This window comes from Vigna angularis, chromosome 11, assembly GCF_016808095.1.
Source record: "Vigna angularis cultivar LongXiaoDou No.4 chromosome 11, ASM1680809v1, whole genome shotgun sequence".
NCBI lineage: Eukaryota > Viridiplantae > Streptophyta > Magnoliopsida > Fabales > Fabaceae > Vigna > Vigna angularis.
In genome coordinates, this window is record NC_068980.1 from 26,361,609 (window position 1) to 26,374,231 (window position 12,623).

The 12,623-nt window shown below is 29.3% G+C and overlaps 1 protein-coding gene across 2 annotated transcripts; it reads right to left on the reverse strand.

Annotated features, from left to right (window-relative positions):
• Nucleotides 1-7,183: 7,183 nt before the first annotated feature.
• On the reverse strand, nt 7,184-12,623 carry LOC108333288 (thioredoxin-like protein CITRX, chloroplastic). 2 transcript variants are annotated; one of them, XM_017568690.2, is made up of 4 exons: nt 12,253-12,612; nt 11,509-11,631; nt 8,365-8,445; nt 7,184-7,596 (listed from the first exon to the last, which is right to left on the reverse strand). In XM_017568690.2, the coding sequence occupies exons 1-4, from the start codon at nt 12,487-12,489 to the stop codon at nt 7,480-7,482; spliced, it is 558 nt and encodes a 185-aa protein (XP_017424179.1). In that variant the 5' UTR covers nt 12,490-12,612; the 3' UTR covers nt 7,184-7,479. The 2 variants fall into 2 exon arrangements, with proteins under 2 accessions (XP_017424179.1, XP_052727120.1); XM_052871160.1 differs by lacking the exons at nt 7,184-7,596; nt 8,365-8,445 and adding an exon at nt 10,845-11,063 and having other exon boundaries at nt 12,253-12,623.

Below are 12,623 nucleotides of genomic sequence, written 5' to 3' on the forward strand. Positions count from 1 at the left end.
CGATTCTGCAGATTCCTACCACCACCCCATCACTCTCTTCTCCAAAAACTTACTTAACATTTTTTTCTTATTTCTTTCTCCGTCCTCATAAAATTCAATTTAGTCAATAAAAAATGTTAAATAATATATTAACAACACTTTCCATTAAATTAAACATTATTATTACCCCCACCCCACGTCAACTCAAAATCAAAATAATCACCTCAAGTTAACTTAACCAACCGCACACATCCAGCACATGGGGCCCACACCACTTGGTCCATCCATCGAAACTCGAGCCATAGAGAGAGAAAGAGACCCAATCCAATGCACCACGCGCCACGCCTGCTATATATACATACACACACCCAAAACCGCGTCACCACTCTCTGTAACTCAATTTGCAAAGCCCAAAGTTAGCGTTTCGGAGCAACACATACACAGTCAGAGGTTCAGAGAACACACCTTGTCGGAAACTACGCTTTTACCCTCTCGCGGTGTCGGAGAGGAACATGATCGTAGGGAGAACAACAACATCATCGTCAGCAGCAAAAACAACATGGTGAGATGTTTCAGCTTAGGATCCGTTCTCATTCTGGCGGCGCTCGCGGCCTCCATGGTGGTGCTGCCGCTCATGCTGCCGCCGCTTCCGCCGCCGCCGCTCGTCCTTCTCTTCTTCCCCGTCGGGATCATGGCGGCGCTCATGCTTCTCGCCTTCTCGCCCTCCGACGGCAACGGCGTCGTTTACGCCACGTAGGATCCATCGGTGCTACATTTTGGTGATTCTGGAATGTTCCGATGGGATCGCTTCGTTTCTAATAGTTTTTTTTTTCTTTAATTTTTTTTAAGTTACGCTGTTTATATGAAAAGGAATTAATTGTAAAAGCAAAAAAAGGAAAAAAGGAAAAGAAGAAGGAAGGATTCATTGTATTGCGGCATAGACACGGAAATTTCATTTTTGTTTCGTTAATTATAGTTATTATTATTAATTGAAACATACTTGTCCATCATCCCCACCCACATTCTTATGGTAATAAAAAACGGACAATATAATTAAAAATTTAATTATTATCACCTTATTACGTTAAAATAAATGCTTACCAGATAAAATAATATATATATATATATATATATATATATATATATATATATATATATATATATATATATATATATATATATATTCTCTTTTTTCTGTCTCATTCTTTACGTATTTAACATTTGCAAACTTTACTAATTTTTTTTAAAGTGACTTCATTGTAATTTTATAGTTATTTACTTATTGTACTTGTAAGTACGACCGTAAACCGATATAAGAATAGACTAAAAGGATGAATTGATCGGTAAAATATTTTATTATTTTAAACACTTTTAAATAATGACAATTAGTGACATTTTAGTTCTCTTAATTATATCATTTTTAATTCATGGATTGGTGTTATCTTTTTAATGAGAATAGTTGGCAAGTTAACTAAAATTGGAAAAATACTTTTTTTTTTGTTTATAAAAATAAACGAAATGGTGTAATCATTTTATGAAGAAGTGTAAATGATCTTAATTTCATTATAATTTAAGACTTGATTCAACGAGTTCTGTCGAGTTTCTAATTTTAAATATATATATATATATATATAATTGTATAACATCTATATAAATTTTAACAATTAATTTTATAATTATACTTTTATATTTTATTATAAAAATATAGATGGATGTGTTTCCACGGATTAATATAATATGTTTAGATTAAGTTGAATGGAGTTTAAAACTTATTAATTGGATATCTAACTAAACTTTAATTAGGTAAAATAAATTAAATCTAATAAAGTGCAATTCAACTTTATGAGTAAATTGATTCAAATGTATAGTTAGGATTGATTTTTTTTCTATTAGATATTATTATTAAACTTTAAAATAAGAGTTGTTAGAAGATCTTGTCTTAATATACTATCGATATTTTTTCTTCTTCAAATAAAATATACATTATATGATTGTTATTATATATTTAAAATAGTTAGATTGAGTTATGGATTTAACTATAATTGGATTGAGTTTAGGTTTAAAATTTTTAAAAATTATTAAGACCTTTTAAAAGTAAAAAAAAATGAATATTTCAAAAAACAAATATTCTTTTATAAATGTGATATTTGAAAAATAGAATATATAGTTGTGTGCATGTTTTCGTAAGATAATAAAGACATAAAATTAAATATTAATTATTAAGAAACTGAATAATAAATTGATGGTAATAAAATATGAAAAATTGGATCTGCAAGCTAGTTTTCCATTTGTTCAATTTTCATGAACAGTATTTTTTATTTTGTTTTTTCTGAGATGAGAATGAAAATTGGAGGTTCATTAAGTAGTGTTTTATGCGTAAGGGCTGAAAAAATCATACTTGTAAGAAAAGCTTCTTTTGTTGGAAGAAGATAAAGATTCAAAGATCTAATAGTATGTGAGGAAACCTAACTACTTAACCTTTTCTAAATCAATATATTATTTCCAATTATTCAATAGACAAAGTTCCAATAATTAGTATTTACTTTAATAAAATTAAAAGAATTCTACAAATTTGTTTGCTATAAAAGAAATTTAAAAACGAAAAAGTGTAGGATAAAAAATTAAAGAGAAACAAGTATAACATATTATTCCACCACCGTATATTATACGTAGACATCTTATCTCCATTGTACAAAATAGTATTATTGGAAGCTAAGATTTTTTTTTTGTATATATTTGGCCAACTTGTTTTTTTCTTTTTTTCTAAAATAATTTGTTAACAAAGTAAGTAGTTTCTTTTGTTTATTTTTTTCCTAATTTTATTATTTTTTTAAAAAAATCCTATGGTTCTTAAATATATACTTTGTTAAAAAAATATTATTTTATATTTAACCTTAGTGGAAGTGACTAAAACTATGAAGTCAAATTCATATATACAAAAATGATTAATTGTTAATTACGCAAGCTAATCATTATCCACACACAATAAAAAATAACTAATTAATATTATTTAAATTTTCGAATCACATAATCTTTTTCTTGAAATGTTTTTATTTGAAACTTGGTATCAAAATAAAGAGTCGTTGAACATATAACCTCAATTAGTTAAAGAATATAAAAAGATGAAAACAATTCAAAACTTTATTATTTAATTTACGAATTTTATATTAATTAACATTATTTTTAATTGAGTCTCAAAAGGGTATATTTTTGGCGCATGTATGCTTTTTATTATTTGATCATATTCTTTTGATTGGATAACCTAAGTGTTAGGTGAAGCATGTATTTAATTGTACAAAGTGGAAGAAGCTTTTTTCGTTTTTATATATCCATTTTAGTTTTGGTTAGAAATAAATATATGTCTTATTCTTTTCCATCAAAATCAGAGAAAAAGGTAATTAGGAGAGAGAAAATGTAAACAAAAATAAAGTATGATTTAAACATGATGAAATACCTTCTACCAAACTTACTTGAATTGAATTAGTTGACCTAAGGCTGCTAGCTACACCACGAAAGGGAAATGAATATCAACAATTTTAGTATTATTTTTGGATTGGAAAAAAGAACCTTAAAAACATTGAAACATTAATGTACATATCACAACTTTGCTTTTTCATTTGATTTCAAAGCATGAGACCATAAATTAATGCCTATGAAAAACTTCTAGATAGTAACTTTTCTAACTAAGTAAAATTGAGGAAAATAAATAATTTTAGATTTTAAAGAAATAAAAATGAGAAAGATCCAAATTTTCTGGTGGATCATGTTTTTTTAGTCGTCATACGAGAATTAAACATTTGAAGAGAGTAAAATTATAATAGAGATATTAGTTTTTAGTGGAGAGATGATAAAAATATTGGTATTTATATGTATTTGCGATTAAAACTAGCGATAAGATATTATAATATTTATTATCTCTCGGTAGTGGATAATAAATCGGTTGAATGTGAGTATTATACTATCTATAACTCCACATATTTGTTACTTACAAAAAATAAAAATAAAAGTTTAATTTATATGTAATTTAATTTATAATAATGTTTGATATGGTATCTTTTGTACAATTTGACAAAGTATTTAGTGTCACGTCTGACATCAGATTTAGATAAGTATTAAATAACCCATGATATAAGTAAATTTTGAGAATTTTTAACATGAGACGGGTTGGATTGAGTATTAATCAGATAATTCAAGTGAATTTGAATTTGGATAACATTTAAAATTATCTATTTAATGTGAATTATATGAAATGTAATCTTTAATCAGTCATTGGTTACCAATTAAAAAATATAATAATTAACGTCACTTTTAATATTAGGTTCAGATAAACTTATAAATGTGAAACATAATTATTTAATCATGATACAAGGTAAGATATAGATTTTTTTTTACATGAGTGAGATTCAATGAAGTCTTAACCAAATAACCTATAAAATCATCTATTTAGTGTAAATTATAAAAAACTATGATCATTTATTAGTCATTACTTACTAAGTAGGTCATAATTTTTATTTTGATCACAAAGACACTATAAAAGTATAAATTTTATAGCAGTTTCTGACATGATATCTGACGTCACGTCTGACCCAGCATCTGACTTCAGATTCAGACAAATATAAAATAATCTAAACTTTTAATCTGATATAAATAAAGATTGAGAACTTTTAAGATGAGTCGGGTCGAATTGAATGTTAATTGAATAATCCGTGAAATTATCTATTTATTTAATTTTGTGTAAAAAATTAAAAAATTACATATTTCTCTCTTATCTTTCTTTATGTGAAGCTTTAAGAGAGAGAATACAAAGAAATACAAAAGAAGATGGTGGGTGTGGATAGGCTAAAAAGGAAAAACATTTGGTATGGTATCTAAATTTTATAGTAGATATATATTTAAAACCAACCACAGATAGTTGATATTCATATATTTATTATCTGAATAATAAACATGTTGAGTGTAAGTATTATACTATATGTAACTCTACATATTTTTTTATTTACAAAAAATAAAAATAAAAATTTAATTTATATTTTATTAAGTTAAATTTAGTTAAAATTAAAATTAATTTATGTTTTATTATATGTTAAATTTAATTAAATTTATATTTTAATTTAATTTATATTATAGTTTATATATTTTTTAATTTCATTTATAAATTTATAACATATATATTTAAATATTTCTAGGTATTCACGAGTATATGTGAGTTTTAAATATTCGTGAATATCCATCAATATTTAAAATATGTATAGATATCTTTTAAACAATATCCACATGTGAGTGATTTTTTTTCGGGTTAGATAAAAGATAAGCATTATCTATCTGTATAAGCTCTCGACTCGTTATTATCCCTTATCATAAGTCCATTTATATAATCTAATACTATTTCTAATTCAAAATTTTAATGAATTTTTTTCTTATATTGTTAAATTTGCTGAAATTCTAGTGTTCTGTCCATGAATCCTTTATTTATATAATATTTCTTAAGAACATCACCAAGTATTGGATTTTTCAAATAAACATACCGAAAAGAGTGGATATGTAATCAAAGAGATCAAATACAATTATAAACATTAAGATGATCAAATACATTTTCTGTTTCTTAACCAATTTATTTAAAAGATTATTTTCGAAACCATGTTGAGAGGATATTAATCATCTTGTCTAGATTTAAAATATAAAAAATATTATTTATATTTTCCAATAATATTTATTCTGTATCTATATCAGTCTAAGAAAAAAAAATATAAAACGTTTATGAGGATTAAAAAAATGGTTTTTAGTCTATTATTTATTGAAAGCAATTTTTTATGTAAATATTATTATTTTAATTGTTACAAATACATTATTAATTCTTCGAAACAATAGTATTTATTAGAAGAGAATTAAAATTAATTTTTTAACATTCAATGAAAATTAAAAAAAATCAATGAAATTACTATAGTAGGCCTTTAAAACATCAATCATCACAATTTGGAAAATTCGCAAAAGTGAAGGTTGTTAAAAGGATTATTTATCCTTAAATAAAATTATTATAGTATACGTTTAGTCTAAAAAATAGATAATCACTTATCGTTTCTCTGATTAAAGGAAGAAAGAATGACTATGCTCTAGTTTTTTTATGTCAAACCTTCGTTGCTCAATACCTAATAAAAATCGAAGTTATAGGATAATAATACAAAACATTTTCACCAAAAATGCAAATTACTTAAATAAATTTCTCAATATAGAAATTGATACGTAAATTAAATCAGTTTGAAATTGTAATTTAATTAGATCCAATGAAAACCAAATTATTTAATTCTGTTCATTTAGTTAATTAATTATTTTACATAGCATTTGATGATATAGTTACATAACTTTATAAAACAATTGTGACTATTATTTATTTTATGCAAGTGAATTATAATAAAAATGTTTTTCATTTCGTTTAGTGAAAGAATTATGTATGAATTTTTGGATAATGATATTTTTTTTCTATATATATGTTTGTATATTTACATATAGTCAGATTCAATTGGTCTAAATTAATCTATTTTTTTATTAGATTAGTCTAGTTTGAATTATTTTTTCTTGAATCCAAACTAATCCAACCAATAAAATTTGAAGAATATATCTATCCAAACTAATTCAAATCTGATCCAGATCAATCAAATCATCTACTTTAACATAGCTCATTAAAATGTTAAGTTTTTCTCCTGCTTTGAGTGAATGTAGAACAATATCTATAAACAGTGGTGACTGCTTCAATGAAATTTCATTTCAATTTCCTTTTTGTCTTCTTAACACAATTTTATTCAATACTTCACTACTTGTTCATTAAATTATTATAAAGTCAGATTTTCTCCATACATTTTCATTGTTAAAACAATTTATTCTAGTCAATGTAATAGTATGAACTACACAACATTGTAACCCTTCTGAGAAATGAAACCCCTTTTTCTTTTTTTATTAGGATTTAAGTTAAAAATTGCTAATTTGAAAGAAACTACAATAATTTTCAAACCACTTTGTGCTGCCAAACTAAAAAACATAAAAATAAAGTAAATTCTTCCAAAGACACCCTTTGAATTTCCCTTCTTCCTAGAATATGAGAACCATGCTTGTCACATTCAAATGCACCCCAGAAACACATCATCAAGGTGACAAGATAATAAATTTGAAGCATGTAAGCTCAACTCAGTCACCACCTAACACACACAGATTGTCCCTTTAAATACCATATTATATATTTTGATGAATGGGGTGCTGCAAGTCCATGATTGTGTTACATGATGCAATGTCCTTCCATTTGACATCACATGTGGCACACTACAGAGCATTGTCGTGGTCAAAGCTTACACATAAATATCATGCAATTTTATAACCCTTCAAGAGCCAAAATCATATGAATCGGTTAGCACTTCAATTCTGTCCAAGATATGATGCCATTGCACCAGACAGCATATTGCAGGATCCAGGAACAGAAACTGTGTCAGCTGACCATAACTCTTTCCTGTTTCACATATCCTTGTCAATGATGTCCCTCATCATCTGTATTGGTATAAGTCCCTCAGTTCGTATAGCATCTTTGTTTGGATCAGGGCTGATAAAGAACACAGTTGGCAACCCACGTACCTGAAATGTAGGTAGAATAATTCAAGTGTAAGTCTAAATCCAACGTTAAGTACAAAATAACATAAGTCATTATATAAGAAAAATGACTGAAATCGTATGTATTAAGGTCTTGGATTAAAAGTGATGTCAGGATTGGACTAATGTCACACATTTAAAATCTATCCCTTAGAACTTCTCCAAGACCCATCAAAATGCATCACATTTAAGTGTGTTCTTTAGTCACTGTCACAATCCAAATTTCAACTGAAGGGCAAATCAATTATCAGGGTCTAGATCTGTTTGCTAATAGTCCCCTTTGAGTGTCTTGTCTAGTCTAGGCTTGAAGGTTGAAACACCAACCATTAAAATAGTGTTCTTGTCAGCCATAATACAAAGAAAATACATATACAAGATCTAGACATTTAGGATTATTATTATCTTTAAACAAACAAACAGGATTAGCATGTGTTGGTTTATGAGGAAACTGCTTACACCCCATGATGCAATGCATGTTTATTTTTGTCCCCACATTTTTAGGGTACCCTACTACAAGTTCACGTGCCATTTTGTAGAGTAGAAAAAGTGGAAAATTATGAAGAGGTAATAGTATATAGACCCTAGTACTTGTAATACTAGGTTATGAACATAAAAGCATGAGGGATTAACCGATTTACTCTTTATTATAATAACTCTTTGACAACTTTAATAAAAATAAATAAGGTTTTTTAATGGATCTCTAATGAGTATTTGTACGTGAACACGTTGTAAACAAAATTGAGGGTGTATTACCTGCATGTCGCGTGAAAATTCATACTCGTCATCAGTATCAACCTTAACAAAGACTGCCTTGTTTTCGTACTCAACTGCAAGCTGAAAAAAAATTAAATATGGATGGTTATTTCTGTGCTTTCAAATCAACTACTCAACAAGACAGGTAACCACCCTATTGTGAGATTAAGAACCACCCTATTGATTAAAACATGACATACTTATAGAATTAAGGAAATAAGACAAAGTATGCAAAGATTGTTCAAGTATTAAGTAAAAAGTCAGTGCTAAGGGAAAAAAAGCAACCACTTGGAGAAGAACAAATTCTAGATCCCCATATGCTTAAATTGGTTCTACCAGTCAGAAGATATGTGTATTTCAATGGAAGATGAACTATTGCAGCGAACTTCATTGTCAGAATGCAACGTGACCCTTAGTGAAGTTCATTAATGTATCTTTTCTAGTGATGAAGTAAAAAAATATTAAATATCATAAAATTAGAGCTAACATTCGTTTGCAATTTCAATAGAATTTTAGGATAAGTGTTTTGCTTGTAAACTAGTTGCAAAGTTGCAGCCAATGCTATGAACTTGATTAATAATATATGGATAACTGTTTTCAAAATCACACCGTCTCTTAACTAAGGATGCATTTGAAAAAGAGTGTTTAAGCTGATCTGGCGGAAGCGTTTGGGATCGCTTATAAGCTATTTTCAACTTATTTATATAAACTCATGTGAATAAATTACAAAAATAGTTTGACCTTGTTTCCTCTTCAATTATAGAAACAATTTACACGTAAGTACTTAAATTATAAGCACTAATTTATTATGTGCTTAATAAGGTGTTTTATAACCAAACACAATGATAAATGACTAAAGCCTCTTCCTGATGAACTAAAACTCATGAATATTACAAGACTAATGCAACTTAATTCAGACACGTTAGAGACTAATTTCCATTTATAAGCATAGAGGCCCAGTCTCCTTAAATAGCATTCAATTGGCCCGAATCTATCAAGTTATTTTTGAGATCAATCTCAAGATCTATAAATTCAAATATGGCACAAGCTCCAGATCTAAGCAAGTTTAGCAAGCAACCAATACTCTCGTATCTACCATTAATTCAGTCATGTACAACAAAATAATGTTAATGAACATGTTTAGAAGTCATGAAAATGTTGTATATAGCCGGTCACATGGAATAACACCGAAAGGAGGGCAAGGATTGTTTATTAAATTATCAATTACTAGCAGCAGTGTCAATAGTGCACTATAGCAACATGGCGGAGTGCAGTGGAGCCTGGCCTCTGTGCACTGCCCTGTGTACTGTAGGGTCTGAAGTTGTCACCATAGAAACTTTTTGCATCACTATAGCATCACTATGTTGACGGTGTACAAAGTCCCCAGAACAACCTCAATGAATTTGATACACATTACGAGTACTGAACATCCCTGTGCTACCCTCTGCCAACCAGTGTGTGTGGTGACTCATTCTCTGGCCTCTCATTCTCATTCTCTGTTTTTTTACAGTCGCCTCTTATAATCTCATGTTTTTGCAGTTATTTTATCATCACAAATCTCTGTTTCTTTTAATCTCTTTCCTGTGTTTTTGCCTCTAATTTGAGTTCTTTTTAAGTTTTCTCTGTTTCAGTATTGTATCTGGAGTCTAAGTGTCTGAGGTCTGTTTTGCAACTATCTACCAGTGAAAGACTCAAAAACCCATTCGTTCCTCTTTTTATGTGTCTATTTGGTTAGTCATGGCCATCCTTTGCTACTATCTCTTCTTTGCAATTTTTCCATTAAAACAATTTTGTACATAAGTTTCAACCGTACATGCTACTGGACTAATGATGATGGAATGAAATATGATAGCAGATTAGCAACCTAAAAAATAGAGAAGTCACAAGCTTCAGCTTATCCTGGACATTTTTTCCACTCCATGTTGGAATAAGATCAGATATGATACAATATGAAAAATAAAGAGTTTTAGCAAACAGTTTTTATGTGAAATTAAAAAATATTTTGCCTTTCTGTTTTCAACCACCGGCACTAGCAATAACTGACATAATATTGAGTGCAAGAACCAGCTAACTTTGGCCTCATTCACACATAAAACTGATAAACATCGTGACACGGTTAGGATGTAAGGAGTAGCAGGAGTTAGTTGAGATAGTTAGATTATTAATGTGTTAGTTAGAGGGATTAGTTAGCCATTAATAGAACAATAAGGATAGGAGAGATTTAAACGTGTTATCATTGCATATTGAGAATTGATTCTTTGAGAAGAAGAAACCTTGGAAGAGAGTTTTCTTCATTGTACTTTTCATTCTATTCAATAAAAACCTTTCTTTTCTCTCATTTCAATTCTTGGACCTAACACACTCAGTGAATATGAATAATAGAAAACTCTCAAATGATAACAATGCAATTGGAATATATAAAACCATAATCTGTTATGATCAAACCAGATAGGCTGTCCAACAGATTGGAAACCCTTAATTTTAGGGGCAAGGAAAATGAATAACATGCCAAATTCATTGTCATACTGGACAATTAATGATGAAATTAATCATTGTATAGAATCAAGGTTTTAAAATTGAAGTTGTGGTAGTAGTTGCAGTTTTGTTGCAATCCTTGACAATGCGGAGCAATGTGGCAAAAACTGCAGCAGTGTTGTGCCCAAAAACTTTGATGTTGCACCAAATATGACAGTTGCAGACTGTTTTCCAGATGCGAGTCAAATATAAAAGTAGAACAGAAAAAAGAACCAATAAGACAAGCCATTGCACGTCCAACCAGCCCCCAATAACTACAATAACTATTTTTTTATGCAAATAATTGAGGCAAACTTTATTAACCGTTGAATTTCCAAGTTTGGCATCTGTCCGTTTCCTTGTAGGAAAATCTTTGTCAAATATTTAATGAATTTAATCCATATTTTTGGTGAATGGTATTCAATCTATCCAATAGCACAATCTGAAAGATAATTAAAGACTAGCAAAGGAGGCTGATACAAGTAAAGGCTGAATTAAAACATCAAAAATACTTTATGGCATTGTGCTAGCCTGAAAGTTGAAACAAACATCAGATGGCAACAACAACACATCCTCGTAGTCAAATCAGAGCAGAGGTTAAGAATTTTACAGATCATGTAAACCACGTACCATTTCAAGTTCTTGAGCCATTAAGATGCAAGGTCCACACCAAGTTGCATAGAAATCTATAATAAGAGGAACTTTTCTTTCCCCCTTCACCAGCTCCTGGATTTCCTCAGCTGACAACTTTTTCTACAAATCGAAAATAACAAACAACGGGATCACTGCAGTATCAGATAACATTTAGTTTATCGAATAATAAACACAAAAAAGTAAATAGTCTATGTTTGGACAGCGTTATTTTTTTACATTTCAATTCACTCGCAAACTGCTTATCTTAAAATTTATTGATTTATCCGTTAATTGCCTTCAAAGTCCTGCCAAAGATTACTTTTTTATTGATGTGAGTAAAGCATTAAAAAATTTAAACCCTTCTGTGTTCTTTCTTCTTTTCAAGAATTCCTACATTTACACAGTAAGAAGTCATAAGGAAACAAATAAAAAAAAAATTTAAGTTCTTACTCATAAGGGGTAAAAAGTAGAGAATTTTATCAGAAGAAAAAACAAAGTGTTACCTCCGAAACACAAAACCATTCATTACACTAAAAACAAGAACCATTTTTGCGACTTGAACGGATGTACAAAGGAATAAAAAGAAAAAAATTCACAACAAAAAGTCATTTTGTTGAAACCTAGATAAAACTGGTATGAAAAACGAAAATTCAGAAAGAATGACATAAGACCCATACGAGGAAAAAACAAGATAGACCCAGAAACGATATGGTAGAAAGTGAAGTGTTTGAAGTGGCATACCACAAGATAGTCATCCCTGATATATTTTCCTTGGGGTGGCTTGCAGAGCAACTTTCTGGGTACTGTGGAGAGTGAAAGAGGCTTATTGTTATTTAGGTGAGTGGTTGTGGTGAGAGGATAAGGGTGGTGGTGAGCTGTGAAAGAAGGGTTTGGTAGAGAAGCACAAAGGGGTTTGGAATTGAAGGGTGAGAGAATGGCCATGCTGTGGTGAGGGGCATGGCATTGGAAGAGAACCATTCTTGTTGGTTTGGAATTTGCAGAGTGCTTCAATGAAAAGAGGGTTTTTGAGTACAGGGGTTTACCATATCTACTTATTCTTTCATGAATAGATAGATAGACAAAATTTCTCTTTAACTTAGGTTCTTTTCTGT